At 34.0% G+C, this 15,676-nt stretch overlaps 2 protein-coding genes across 2 annotated transcripts in view; one reads left to right on the plus strand and one right to left on the minus strand.

The window, feature by feature from the left end:
* Nucleotides 1–7,458, plus strand: part of LOC107743064 (myotubularin-related protein 3) — a 47,978-nt gene extending 40,520 nt beyond the window's left edge. The window contains exon 21 of the mRNA XM_016556168.1: nucleotides 7,407–7,458. The gene's annotated coding sequence lies outside the window, so the exon portion shown is untranslated. The remainder of the gene's footprint in view (nucleotides 1–7,406) is intronic.
* cita (citron rho-interacting serine/threonine kinase a) overlaps nucleotides 1–15,676 on the minus strand; it is an 84,434-nt gene that overhangs the window by 5,508 nt on the left and 63,250 nt on the right. Inside the window, exons 32-44 of the mRNA XM_016556183.1 lie at nucleotides 13,827–14,007; nucleotides 12,267–12,358; nucleotides 12,088–12,192; nucleotides 10,518–10,687; nucleotides 8,771–8,851; nucleotides 7,447–7,582; nucleotides 7,055–7,194; nucleotides 5,779–5,871; nucleotides 5,572–5,695; nucleotides 5,283–5,396; nucleotides 5,115–5,195; nucleotides 4,022–4,100; nucleotides 3,757–3,936 (exon numbers count right to left, since the gene is read on the minus strand). Coding sequence (XP_016411669.1) covers nucleotides 3,757–3,936; nucleotides 4,022–4,100; nucleotides 5,115–5,195; nucleotides 5,283–5,396; nucleotides 5,572–5,695; nucleotides 5,779–5,871; nucleotides 7,055–7,194; nucleotides 7,447–7,582; nucleotides 8,771–8,851; nucleotides 10,518–10,687; nucleotides 12,088–12,192; nucleotides 12,267–12,358; nucleotides 13,827–14,007 — 1,576 coding nt within the window. The remainder of the gene's footprint in view (nucleotides 1–3,756; nucleotides 3,937–4,021; nucleotides 4,101–5,114; nucleotides 5,196–5,282; nucleotides 5,397–5,571; nucleotides 5,696–5,778; nucleotides 5,872–7,054; nucleotides 7,195–7,446; nucleotides 7,583–8,770; nucleotides 8,852–10,517; nucleotides 10,688–12,087; nucleotides 12,193–12,266; nucleotides 12,359–13,826; nucleotides 14,008–15,676) is intronic.

Consider the following 15,676-nt stretch of genomic DNA (forward strand, 5'->3'; position numbering starts at 1 on the left):
GATCATGTGACACTGAAGACTGGAGTAATGATGCTGGAAATACAGCTGCGCATCACAGAAATAAATTACAGTTTAACAGATATTCACATAGAAAACAAATATTTTAAATTGTAATAATATTTCACGTTTTACTGTATTTTTGATCAAATAAATGCAGCCTTGGTGAGCAGAAGAGACTTCTTTCAAAAACAATCCCAAATTCTGAATGGTTTACACACGCAGCAGAGAGTTCACAATCACCTGACAGACGTTCACCAGTGACAGGAGATTAAATATATTTGTACAGTTATGAATAATAAACCACAAGCCCATCAGACCAGTGAAGATTCAGACTCATGTGCGCAACTTACCCTCGAATGGTGAGAAACACGTCTCCTCATCCGTCATATCCACAATAACACATTTTCAACTAGGCATATGACGGTATCAAATTTTCATGTTGCGATTAATTGCTAATGCTTTTATTACGGTATTATCACGGTATTGAAATTTAGTTGCAAAAAAGTGTTGTCATGAAGTATAACAGGTTTTCTTAAAACAAAAAGAACCGAACATTTACATACAATAAAGTAATACACAAAAAAGTATAAAGTAAAAAATGTCACACTGATTACAGTGCAAAAGAATTATAAAGACCAATAAGTAACACTTCACAATAAGATCTCATTAGTTAACCTTAATTAATGCATTAACATTAATAATGAGCAATAGCTCCATTTTTGTTACAGAAGTTATTAATCTTTGTTGAAAAATACAACTGTTAGTTCATTAAATAACACAGTTGCAACTTTTGATTTTAACAACGTCTTATTAAATATTGAAATTACCTAAGATTAATGAATGTTTAGAAGAATTTTTCATTGGCAGTTTATGTTTACTAATGAATTAACTAATGTTAATTAATAGAGCATTAATGTAAAGTGTGACCGAACAATAAAGAATCAAAACATCGGGTCAGTGTTGTGCATCGTGACCAGTTGATAGGAAAAATATTCTTAAAATGCATAAAAAAAAATCTGAATAATTTGTAATAAATAATTATTCACGGTATTTCGAAGTGCCCACGATAACAATATCGTGCATATTCATTACCGTGATATATCGCATTAACCGAATACCAGCACGTGTCTACTTTCAAGACATTTATGCTTTTAAATAACATTATAAAAGGAGAGCAACAGTCACATTATGAACAAGAGCTTCTGAAAACACCTAAATATAATGATATAATGAGAGCTGAGGAAGAACGTTTTCAGTGCGCCACATTAAATCTAGTCTCACACTGAGCGGGGTTCAGGATATTCTCCTTTAAAACACTTTATTCATCACTTAAACGCTCATGATCTGTCACTCCCTCGCACAAATAAAGAAAGCACTTTTCTTCCTGTAAAGTAGAAAAACACAGTCAGAAACTCTGGACCAATCACAGACAGATTTCAGGTCACATGGGGTTGTTCACAGTCAGATAGAGCTGCATTTAAATCATTATTCACCTCAAATCTCACTCTGATATTGCAGGTGCAGCAGGTTTGATGCCAATGACTTTAAATGTTTCGATCGTTATTAACGTCAAACCTGATTTGACATCGACACAATTTAATGAAATAAATCTGCGTGCTGTGTGTTTGAGAGTGAAGCGCAGCACTGTGTTCATGTACACACGAGCAGCTCGTGATCCGCCAGTGTTTGCAGTAAACGCTGCGCCTATATGAACTCATCTTTGTATATTTAAGTCGCTTATACATTTCGAAAGAGCAACATGTGCCAACCAACTTCCAAATTTGTAATAAGAATAGTTTATAAATCAACAAAACAGAAGCTCTAAGATCTCACAGCAGTTTTCCGCAAAAAAGCGATTTTAAAGCAAACAAATTAAGAAATAAATATTACTGTTGTACTTTTACAGATTTTTACTATAAAATAAAATTATTTTATTAAATAAAAGATTATAAAAACTTATTTTAATAGTTTTTAATTACAACATATTTCTTATTTTAATACTTTTTATTTAATAATAATAATCAAAATAATAGTAACAATTATTTTAGTCATATATTAATAACACAACAATATGGTCTCATTTGTTAACAATATATTTAACAGAACTTAAAAAAAAAAAATTTTCATTAATAAAAATACAATTGTTCACTGTTCATGTTAGTTCGCAGTGCATTAACTATAATAAAAATATACAAATTTTGATTTTAAATATGCTTCAGTAAATGTTAACATTAACATTAAGAATAATGAATGCTGCAGAAGTATTGTTGATTGTTAGCTCATGTGGTTAACTAAGGTTAACAATTGAAACCTTACTGTAAAATGTTACTCATATAATATAATCACAAAATGATTTTTTTTTTGGACAAATTGTGCAGCCCTACAAACAAGCACAGCAAACCTGGAGCTCTTTATATAAGTTAGTGTAATGTTATGCCTAATGTTAGTGTAATCTATTAACACACACATCATAACCCCATCTTTCAGGCAAGCACATATGGTACCCAATGAAAAAAAATAAAACAAAGTAATTGCATCTTAATTTATCTCACAATATTTAGAGAGGCAGAAAAAGGCTTTCCATAAGTACCAGATATGGGTGCCGTCACAAAATATTTTTAATACGACTGAATTTGTATATAACGTGATCATCATTTAATAAAAACATTATAAGTTACTAATTATACCGCTTTCATTTCTACGGTTATTCAAACAGCACAAACTATACACAAAAAGCAAGCAAAGAACATTTACATTATCAAAGAACATGACGAGTGAGTTTAAGCACGCTCAAAAAACTCCCCCGTTATAATCAATGAAGCTGCCAACAATGTCAAATTAATCTCTTACTTACATCGCACATACATTTCCACTTTGTTGTTTATGATAGAATTCGCGAGAGTTGATGACTCATCTGAACGCCTCTGATTGGCCATCGCATTCATAAGCTCAACAGAATCGTGTGTGATTGGATACAATGCGGAACGCTGTAAAAACGCATGCTTTGATGCATCATTAGCAGATCTAAATTTGATGCCGCAATAGACTTTTCATTTAATTTTCACTTTATTCGTGACATCCTTAATAAATTTAGTTTAATTGTACTGTATATTAAAATAATCTTAAGTAAATTAAAATGCTATAAAAAACTAATATTTCTAATTAAATTTTTTCCCCATCAACAGCTTTTGTTTTTATTTAAGAAAATATAGTTCTTGAAAACTTCTGGAATCACAAAATTGATTGTGGTTTATTGATTTAATACGCTAAGATATATTATAAAATATTCTAATTTTAAAATATATTCATTTAATTATATTGAAGGACTTCTACTCCTTATAATATATATAAAATTTAATATATTTAGAATTAAAATGCAAAAAAAATGTAGTAAAAAAACAACAACAAAAAAAATTGTACTTTAGCCCCCCCCCCCCTTAATTTTTTTTTGTTGTTTTTCACAAAAAAATATGTATTTCAATATTTATTAAAATTTTGTGTGTGGTGCACTTGGAATAGAATTTTCGTTAAACAGAGAGCTAATAAAGAAAAAGTTACTTGAATCAAGCTGTAGTTAAAAATTTTTTTTTTTTTTAAAAACATCGAGAATCGGTCAAACATTCTGAAAAAATCTAGATTTAAATTTTTCGCCATATCTCCCAGCCCTAGCTGTGCCTATGGAAAAATCATTCCCCCGACCTAGAAAAGATTAATCAGCCCCTACGGAAGCTTCTTCCAGAGAAACGTGACACTGACCTGCGCGTGGAGCCGTTTCTCTGCGGCTCTGCAGTCGATGCCTCCTGACTCAGGTTTCCTTTGCAGCAGATCACACGCAGCTTGTTCTGGAAGGACGAGGCCAGATACACGGCGCCGGACGAGATGGCCGGACCCAGGTAACGCGGGTTAGGAATGTCCAGGTGAGCGTAAGCGTGAGGCCTGAACACACACACACACACACCACTCAGAGCGTCTCTAACAAACATCAGGAACAAAACCAATCCAGACGGGGCAGCGGTTTTACCCGAGCGCAGAGTGACTCTGAACCTCGATGACGTCCAGAGAGTTGAAGTAGGTCACAAACAGGTACGGCTCTCGGTACGCTGTGGAGAAAACAGACGGGATAAGATTTTATTGATCAGGAGCTGATGTGAGACTGCTAAAATGATGCCTAAATAGATATTACATTAACATTATGCTTCCATTTTAGATTACAACAACATTTTTAGTTCTTTAGCATAATATGCACTGATGCGTCATTCACAATAAGACCAGAAACATGAATTAATACAGTAAATAATACATAAAAAATACATGAAAATCTTGACATCAAAAGTTTTTTTTTTTTTTGAGATTATGCTTGTTTTTGTCAGATTGGCAATTAATCTTAATTTTATTTTTAATTATCTTGCTTCCAACAATTATGAAAATGAGATAATCAAGACAAATTATATACTATAAATTACATATATTACATAAATATTTTAAAATATTATAAGTATAAATAATTTAAATATGTAAAAAAAATATATAATACAAATTACAATATTATATATTTAATAAAAAATATATAATATATATATACTACATACTAAATAAAGGTATTAATTTCATTTTATTTTTCAGCTGAATTATTATAATTTAATATATATGTACTATAATATATAAATATTTCAATATTATACATAATTTATACACTAACATTTAAATAAACGATTATATATAATAATAATTTATAATTTAAAATATATATTACAAAAATATATTATTCATACATTTATATTTGTTAATGTATCATTGTTGTTTTTCAGTGGAATTACTTATAGTTCTAGGAAATCCACTGTTAAAGACAATAATTTTTTCTGAAGTTAAATAAATGGATGAGTAATTACATCAAATGATTGTGATTAAAAATAATGATTTGGATTTTTGCCATAATCGAGCAGCCATAATATGCATCACGATAAGGATCGTTGTTTGCGTTAAATCATGTGAATGACTGGAATGTGTCTTGTTTTTTTCTCTGTGATTTGCTTTTCCGTGCACAGCTCTAAACTATCAAATAAACCATCGTCAGCTCTCTAGACTTTACACTGATGAACAAAACTAGGTTTTACCGAAGGACAGAGGCAGGCGGCTCCATTTGATGTCATCACTGCGACTCCTGCGGCCGTATGCATCCACAAACACACCGAACTCTGCAAACAACACACACACACACACACACCAGTGAAACACGACATCACACACACACCTTCAGCGTCTCGTACGGTTCACACACGCACCGTGGAAGCAGAGCAGGTACTCGACTTTCTGCGGCGCGCTGGACACCTGGATGATGGAGATGGGGAAGCTGTGGGACGAGGCGTGTGTGTATGAGTGTGTGTGTGTTTCAGTGTGTGTGTGTTTCAGTGTGTGTGTGTGAGAGTGTGTGTGTATGAGTGTGTTTCAGTGTGTGTGAGTGTGAGTTTCAGTGTGAGTGTGTGTTTCAGTGTGTTTGTGTGTGTGTATGAGTGTGTGTGTGTTTCAGTGTGTGTGTGTGTGTGTGTTTCAGTGTGTGTGTGTGTGTGTGTGTGTGTATCATCTCACCTTCCAGCACGTACTGCTTCATCTCGATCTCGTAGAACTTGTTGGTGCCGATGATGATGCTGTATCCAGTGAAGTGGATGCAGCTGCAGGGTTCAGACGTCTCGATCTCCTGCGGAAGAGCAGCGGACACACACACGTGAAGGGAGGAATGAACGCGTGTGTGACGTGCATGAGGAGGGTCTTATATGTCACCTTTCTGATGCAGAACTTGTTGAGCGTGTCGTTGAAGCGCAGGATGGTGATTTTATTGGGCATCGCAGCACAGATACACATGCATGTGTCGATCTGAAAAAACACACACTTCAGTAAAATCTTCAGTAAACTCTGATAAACAGACATACACGTGATCTCATTATCATCAACAACTAAAACTATTAAAACATATTTGTTCAATATAATAAGGCTGAAATAAAATGTAAATATTAGATGAAAAAACAAAAATGAGAAATGTTAACTTGCTTAATGAAGTAAGTTTAAATTAAACTAAAACTGAAATAAAATGAAACCTAAATAGTAAAAAAAACTAATGTTAAATTGTTCTAAAATTTTTACATAATTGTACTAAAATTAATACAGATATTAGATGAACAACTTGCACTTAAAAACGTAAATGAAAATAGAAATGTTGCCTTGGTAACTAAATGAAATAAAATAGGTAGATTAAATTGTACTAAAATGTTACAAAATAAAAAACTTCAACTAAATGAAAATCGAAATTTTGCCTTGGCAGCTAACTGAGAAAAAAAGTTGAAGTTGAACTAAAACTAAAATAAAAATAAATTAAACCTTTAAATTAAAAAAATAAAAGCCAATTCCAAATATTAATACACTAGTACAGAAATGATATATAATATAACACTTAACAACATTATGTTAACGGGGTATTTTTGTCAAATGAAACCAAGTTGAAATAAAATATTTTGAAATAAAACCTAACGAAAATTAGAAATGTTGGCAACTAATTGAAATAAAATAAGTTGAAGTACTAAAGTTACTGACGTAATTATATTGTACTGAAATTTAAATTTAAAAATGAAAACTGGAAATATAAAAATAAAAGCTATTTCAAAATATTATTTAAAAAAAAGCTGTAATAGTTTATGTAAATAATACTAAAATAACACTGGTTCTAACCAGGACTTTTAATCAATCACTGGGTTGTCAACACAGTATGTCAATCATTTTATGCTGGTACAGTAGCTCCACCCACAGTGAAATCTCATTGGTCCAAAATCCTACATACTGTATCTCGCCTACATCCACAGATCCTACAAAGGAAACCTCCAGGTTCAATACAAGTCAATGTGAAACACTGCTCAAAACCAATTTTACTTGAATAATGAGATGTATTTCTGTGTAAATCAGGAGATTCAATACACTTATAACTAGAGATCAAATACAGGACCTCTATTAGACTTGGTAACAGGAAGAGCATCATATACTGTGTGGGTTGATGGGGGGTCTCTACCTTTCCGGAAGCGAAGAGATGGCAGCCCTTCACCGCCTCGAAGATGTAGGGACTGAGATCGGGCTGCGCCGGCAGATGAGACTGAGCCAGAGACTGTTTGACCCGTTTGATGTCCACCAGACACAGAGCGCGCTCCTCACCTGTCACACACACACACACACACAGTCAACTAACCACACTCAAGCCATCTAAACCGGAAGAGCTGCTCTGATGCCGAAATAAATCCATGCAATTATTTTTGAATCGATCCACGAATCACGATGCATCGATTTATTGTGACAGCCCTAGTATTCTGCTAGTAAACCACTGTCTGTGATTATTGTTCACCTTTAACGTCTCATTATTCTGTCAGTAAGAGCACACACATGTGAAGCAGAGAGACGGACACTGACCGGTGATCATGAGCAGCTTGTCGAGCTCCTTCAGGACCTGGATCTGGAAAACAGAGTCGAGTCCCGGGATGTGTGTGAGGGAGTTCTTGATGACATTCAGAGCGTACAGACCCTCCTCTGAGCCCACCAGCACGATCTGAAACACACACACACACACACACACGATCACTGACCTGATCTGAATTATCACACTATTGTCTTCTGTAGAGCTGCTTTACAACTGAAATGGAATTTGTTTCATCACTGATAAACCTTGCAACATTAACAGTAACACTGTTATTTCTGTTTATTACTGTGAAACAATCTATTGTATAAAGTGCTATAGAAATAAAATTTGTCTTGACTTGAGCTTGTTCACACAGGAAACATTACTGTCTCTGTTTTTAAATCACTGTCTACTGCATTTTACATGAGCGCTGCATTTGAAAACAAACTTCATTCCCACTCCTTTAACCAACAAACTTACCTTTTTTTTTTTTTAAGGAAAAACTACACACACACACACACACACACACACAGACAGACACAGACACTCTCACACACACACACAGACACACACAAAAGCATCATATGACCCCTTTAAAGAAATCTCTTCTGCTCATTAAGGCTACATCTATTTGATCAACAACAAAAAAAATATTATGAAATATTACAATTTAAAATAACATTTTTCTATTTTAACATACTTTAATATATAATTTATTTCTGTGATGCGCAGCTGTATTTTCAGCATCATTACTCCAGTCTTCAGTGTCACATGATCTTCAGAAATCATTCTAATATGCTGATTTATTATCAGTGCTGGAAACTGTTGTGCTGCTTAATATTTTTCCGGAAATTGTGACACTATTTTCAGGATTCTTTGATAAATAATAATAATAAAAAAAAAAACTCGACAGCATTTATTTAAAATAGAAATATTTTCTAACAATGCAAGTCTGAACACATCCTTGCTGAATAAAAATATTAATATCTTAAAAAAAATAAAACTAATTTGAACTGTTTTTTTTAACGGTAGAATATATATTGATACACAAGATTTTTATTTTAAATAAATGCTGTATAGGTGATTTTTATAAATGTTTTTTAGTAGTTTTTACTATTAGTTTTCATTATTAGTAACAGTGTGGAATAATGTGTAGTTGGTGGGTTTCTTTTTATACATTTTTCAACCATGCTGAATAATGTGTAGATGGTGGATTTATTTTTGCTATTTTTATTTTTGAGCAATTTTGAATAACGTATAAGCTGTGGGTTTATTATTATTTTTTGTGTTACTAACACTGTGCGTTACTTTATTTTTTTTAGTGTTACTGTGCTGTACCTGGTCAGTTAATGGTAAAGTACAGTTAATATCCAGCCGATCGTCTCCCTCCAGCTTCAGCAAAGAGTTTCCCAGCAGCTTCTGTTCAGACAATAAAAGACAGAGATGAACGATTAAAACACAAGTCACACAGTTCACTGGGTAAAGGAGCTGAAGCCAAGCACACGTGTTCCAGACAGATGTAGTAGCTGCTCGAGCGAGACGTTTGCGTTCAGGATCGGCCAGTGTTTCCTACAGTTTGAGTCAAACATGAAAAACGCACATAAATTCTGAATTCATGTCATACATATTGATGTATATCATGCCTCAAATTAACAAAACAAAACAAAAAAACAACGAAGGAGCACTTCAGCTTGCTGTGTGAACGAAGCCTGAGTGATTCATTTCAAATGAACCGATTCATAAGAGTCATTTGTTTGTGAATCAGACTACACTCTTCATGCTGCATGTGAGAATGTCCCAATGTAAAGACGTCTTAATTGTCTATTCATTGCGTTTGTATTATTTTCAAGAATTTCTGCTTTTCTAGATTGAGCTGCAGGAAACACTGGAGTCTGCGGATGATTCAGAGGAACGGTCTGATGATGCAAGCGACACGGGCACCAGACAGAGGAGCATGCTGGGTAACACACACACACACATGAGAGCGAGTGTGTGTGATGAGCTTCCCTCAATCATCTGATTACCTGAACCAGCGGCGAGAGAGTCTTCTGACGTTTAACACCGGCCTACAGCATTCAGAACACAATCACACTCACAGTGTTAGACAATCATCACACACTGAGTCTCTGCCAATGTCTTCTGGGACCTGATCTGATCGTATTGTCTTGGTTTCGTATATTCACCGTCATTAATCTGCCCGCTGATGCTTATAAATATTACAGATGAACAAAAAACAGGGGAATATGCTAGTGAACTCTTAAAATTGGACAAAATACTCTTTAAGACCGATATTAAAAACGTTCAGGAAGACAGAGCCCAGTGTTGTTCTTGTCAATTAAAACTATTAAAAATCATTTTTGTTAACCGAAATAAAGATGAAATCAAATATTAATATTTGATTAAAAACTTGCTAACTAATTGAAATAAAATAAGTTTAAGTTGAAGTACTAAAATAAAAATGAATTAAAATAAAATAATGATAAAAGCAATAAAATAAAAGAATTAAAAAAACAAAAATACTAAAAAATGACAAAAGCACAAAACAACTTTAAAATGAAAACAAAAAAAAATTAAATAAAAGCTCATTTAAAATAATAAATAGTAGAATAGTGTATAAATAATATACTAAAATAATTCTGCTTACATCATTTTCTTCACAAGGGCATTTTTGTTAATTAAAATAAAGCTGAAATAAAATTAAATATAAATATTACATGAATTCCACCTAAAAGCTTGAATTGAAATAAGTTGAAATTGAAGTTCTAAAATGACAAACTGAAAAATAAATAAAATTACATTAAATATAAAAAGAAATACTTAAATAATACAAATGACAAAAGCACCTAAAATTACTAAATCTGTAGCTAAAATTAAATGAAAACTAAAAGCTAATTAGACAACATTAATAGATACTATATTAATATCTTAGCATCATATGAATACTGCAGTGACATACAGTAAACTAAAGCCCGCTGGTTTTAAAGTCTCATGAGGTCATAAAGAGTCTGACTGAAGCCGACACAGGTGTGATTATTATTCTGAAGGATTCATGAACGCAGAGGGACTGAAGGAAACGTTCACTCACCGCGTCCGCCTCGCTTTTCTCTCGGGATCCTCGGCAGCCGGCCACCACTGACTCCAGAACAGCCACCCAGCGCTGCTTATCTGGGAAACTAGGAGCCATGAAGTACAGAGACTGACCCGGCCAACACGTGGTGTGAGGATGAGACTCCAGCTTCAGCACGTACGGGATATCTGACACACACACACACACACACAGACACACAGAGATACACACACAGATACACACACACGCACACGCACACAGACAGACACAAACAGACACACACACACACACAGACACACGCACACACACACACACACACACACACACGCACACGCACACAACACACACACAGAGACACACACACACACACACACACGCACACACATACAGAGACACAGACACACACACACACACACACAGACACGTTTATCTCAATAAACCCATCTATTATCAGACACTTTAAAAAGCAGAATGAATTAACCGTGTAAACAAATACACGTGTCAATGGTGTATTTCTATAATCACATCAGGAAGACAAATAAGAGGCAGCAAAACAATTAAATATGAAGTTACTTAGTATTCCTTTAAACAAAGCTAATGACACTTTTGACAATTGTTTTTGCCGATTGTGGGCAGAAATATGCTAAATGTATTTAAATATAGTAAATATGATTTAAAAAACATTAACTGATTGAGCAGAAAAGTGTGAATCAGGGTTATCATATTTAACTAAAACCATAAAAAGCATTCAGTGCTTAAAATAAAATAACTGAAATACAATAAAATAACAAACCCCTAAACTTATGTTATTTACTTAGCTGCCAAAGCAATATTTCTCATATTATTTAGTTAATAAAAACTGAATACACAAATAAAAAAAATAAAAAAAACACACACACAACAAAATTACTAAAACTTCGTTATTTACTTAGCTGCCAAAGCAATATTTCTCATATTATTTAGTTAATAAAAACTGAATACACAAATTAAAAAAATAAAAAAAACACACACACAACAAAATTACTAAAACTTCAACTAAAATCGAAATGAAAAGAGAAAATATAAAAATTTAAATTAATTCAAAATGTTAATAAAAACTAGTTTAACTTCATGTCTTAAAATAACTAAAACTGAAATAAAAAATTAATAAGAACTCAATAAAAATGACAAAAACATGCAACAAAATTACTAATAACTAACAAAAAAAAACACAACAAAACTACTAAAATTTCAACTAAAATCGAAATGAAAAGAGAAAATATAAAAATAAAAACTCATTCAAAATATTAATAAAAACTAGTTTAACTTCGTCTTAAAATAACAAAAAAATTATCAAAACTCAATAAATGACAAAAACATGCAACAAAATTACTAATAACTAACAAAAATTAAACATTAAAAATATATATATAAAAAAATAAATCAAAATATTCATGAAAACTAAAACACCACATCGACTATAATCCACAGTACACACTAAAATACAATGTTTGGGACTATCAGAAGCGAAACTAAAGCTCAGGATGTTGCTAACCACATGCATGTGTAAAATGATTTAATTTTTCCTGGAGCACAGTCATGTTCTGACCTGATTTGGCCGTGTTGATGAGCTCCGAGGCTCCGACGGCTCCGTGCACCGTCACCTCACCGTCCAGCAAACACAGCTCAAACTCCTCCAGCGGCTTCACCGAGTCTGAAACGCACACAGAGTTCAGAAAACACACCCAGCTGCATCTCGTGGAGAGATCTGACGGAGTGATCGTCTACCTTCGGTCGGCTCGGACTCGTAGATCGATAACTTCGTCCCATCCAGCACCACATACTTCCTCTCCCAGCCCTGCTGCCCTCTCTTACCGTTCCTACAAAAACACATCGAAAACAGCCAATCAGTGGCATTGTATAAATGTTAAAAATACAATTGTTTTGGCGCAGCTCAAATTGAACTCGGCTGGATTCATCAGGTGACAGCAGTAAAGCTTTAACATGAATAATTCTCACACATTATGATTTTTAAAACTGTATTAATCTTCCAATAACTTTCTACAGAAGTGTGGAAAAGCACTTTATTCTGTGTGCTTTCCTGAAGCTCAAACTGTAGAAACATGACGCTCGCAACAGCAAGATTAGGGTTCGATTCCCAGCTAAATTAACATGATAAATAAAAGATAAAAGTATCTGTAATTACATGTAGTCTGTATAAACTGACATAAAATACGCCAACATATATTTTTTGGTTCTGTGCAGCTGCTTTTAACCCAGTTATTTTAGTATCACTGACATACTATTATAGTTAATATTCTGATTAGTATTTATTTTTATTTAGTTAAAGTTTTAGTAATTTTTTGTGTGTTTGTCATTTTTACTAGTTTGTTTTTAAGTACGACTATATAGTTTTAGTTATTTTATTTTAGTACTTCAACGTAAAAACGAAAAAGTGTTGAAACTACCTGAAATAGTTTTTAATTATATTTTATTTCAGTTGTTTATTTTATTTCAATTAAATATTGTTTTCGTATGCACATTCCACAACACATTAGAATGGCATAAAAACGCTGGGAACAAGTGGAGAGAAACGGGTCAAATCCATGGAATAAGAGAAAAAAATTTATTGTTGTGCCTTTGGATGTCAGAATCAGAATGCAAATAATTTTTATATAATACTGTCGTCAAAGACGCCTTTTGAAGCTAAATGCAGACGTTTAAATGGACAGACTATGGATGAAACCTGCTATGATTGATTACCCTACTTTTAAAGCACAAATTTGATTTAAACAATATAATATTCATATAGGGGACATATTGTATTAGCCCTACAGTTGAAATACATGCATGAAATACTATTTAAACCTATAACATTTTACATAACATTTACCTATATTATCTTACAATTCTGACTTTTTTCTTGCAAATGCAAGTTTACATCTCCTAGTTCGGACTTTATAACTTCATTCAACTCAACAATTGCGAGTTTGTCAATTCTGAGGGAAAAAAAGCCAGAAGTGTGGGATTATAAACTAAAAAGAAAGAATGACGAGTTCATTTTTCATACCAGAATTGTGAGATATAATCTCGGAATTGCAAGAAAAAAGTCAGAATTTTGAAATATAAACTCAGAATTACATTTTTTATTATTTTCTTTTTTTATTCCATGGTTTGAATAGACTGCTACGTTAAAACTGTCATTTTCTGCCACCAGATAGGCTCCGCCCACAAACACTGAAATTGGTCTATCAGTTACAGATGAACCAGTTTCTGACGACTCAAACACTGATTTGGGTCAAACTGACCCGGAACATATTCCAAACAGCAGTCTGCTCATAAGCGCACCTGGGCTGCTTCATCCAGCCCTCCAGACGCATGTGACCCGAGGCCTCTTTGACCTGCAGCACAGGGGAGCTGGCTTTATCCCGACACAGAGCCTCAGAGAAGTGAGTGGCGTATTCAGCAGGAAGACCGCAGGTCGCCGGCAAACACGGGGAACACTTGGGGTGGCAGAGAGTACGACACTCTGACCGAGAGAAGAGAAGATAAAGAGTACACAGGGAAGATCGAGAGAGAAGAGACAAGAGAAGACAAAATGAACACATTCTCTACTAGTCATTTTTTCATTTATGGGCCACACAGAACACTTTTGTGGGAAGTGAAATAAAAGAAAAAAAAGAAACTCACGGTCTTCTTGAGCATTGCATTTTTAGATGCAATTTTAGGTGCAAAAGACACAAACGGTGCATGTTTACTTGGACAAACAATGGAAAAGCATCGCAGAAATTAGTTCTATGTGAAGAGGCCCCTATTAAATGAGTGTGTCCCTACAACACCATTCAAAAAATTGTAGTAAGCTTTTTTGAAGAAATTAATACTCTTATTCATCGCAGATGGATTCAATTGATCAAAAGTCACAGTAAAGACATTTATAATGTTGCAAAAGATTTATTTAAAATAAATGCTGTTCTTTTCAACTTTATATTCATCTGTGAATCCTGAAAAATAAAATGTATCACGGTTTCCACAGAAATATTGTGCAGCACGACTGTTTTCAACATTGATAATAATCAGAAATGTTTCTCGAGCAGCAAATCAGCATATTAGAATGATTTCTGAAGATCATGTGACACTGAAGACTGGAGTAATGATGCTGAAAATTCAGCTGCGGATCACAGAAATAAATTACATGTTTATGGATAAATTACAGTTTAACAGAGATTCACATAGAAAACAGCTGTTTTAAATTGTAATATTTCACAATTTGTACTGTATTTTTGATCAAATAAATGCAGCCTTAGTGAGCAGAAGAGACTTTTGAATGGTAGTGTATGTAACCATATTATTGGTACAAATTCTTCTCAGAAGTGAGCTAAAACCTCCATTTGTGGACATTCAAGCTCATTTGTGACCCTGGACCACAAATCCAGTCTTAAGTGTCAATTTTTCAAAATTGAGATGTATACATCATCTGAAAGCTGAATTAATAATCTTTCCATTGATGTATGGTTTGTTAGGATAGGACCGCCCGTACTCTACAGACAGACAGAGACAGAGAGTTAGTGTGGGTTATTAATGTCCAATAGAGCATCTCAGTGTGAATGATGTCAAACCGATCAGCCTAAAATAAAACTCATCACCATCCAGCAGCAGAGCAACAGCCTCATCGGCCACAACACAACAAAACCGTGCGTGAGTCCGCCTCGATCTGAGCAAAACAAAACCTCATCAGCGATCGCATGCAGGTCCGTGCTTGAGAATAAAAGAAAGATGGACAAGCACAAACTCCTGAGAGCAGAAACTTAATCATCAGTCATCTTAACACACACAGACACAATTACCATTTCTGAAGAGCACTAATGACAATTTTAGAGTAAATGTGTTTAATATTCATAAAAATGTCAAAAAATAGGTCCTAAAAATAGGTTTCTTGTATGTATTTTAACTTAGGGGTGAAATATAACCTGGATTCTGTTATGCTTGCAATATTTTTTATATAAATAATAACTGCACTCCAGTCTGATATAACCAGGAAACCAGCTGCAGATTTTTCTGCTCCATCAGTATTATCAGAAACGCCTGACCAATCACATCACAGCCACAATAACAGTATGTGTGAAGCAGACTCTGTTCTGTACTGACCCTCTGGCGTGGAGCTCTCTTTGCGGCGGGCCGAGCTGGAAGGGGTCAGGGGG

Source organism: Sinocyclocheilus rhinocerous, unplaced genomic scaffold (assembly GCF_001515625.1).
Source record: "Sinocyclocheilus rhinocerous isolate Xijiao unplaced genomic scaffold, SAMN03320098_v1.1 scaffold737, whole genome shotgun sequence".
In the NCBI taxonomy this organism is placed as follows: domain Eukaryota; kingdom Metazoa; phylum Chordata; class Actinopteri; order Cypriniformes; family Cyprinidae; genus Sinocyclocheilus; species Sinocyclocheilus rhinocerous.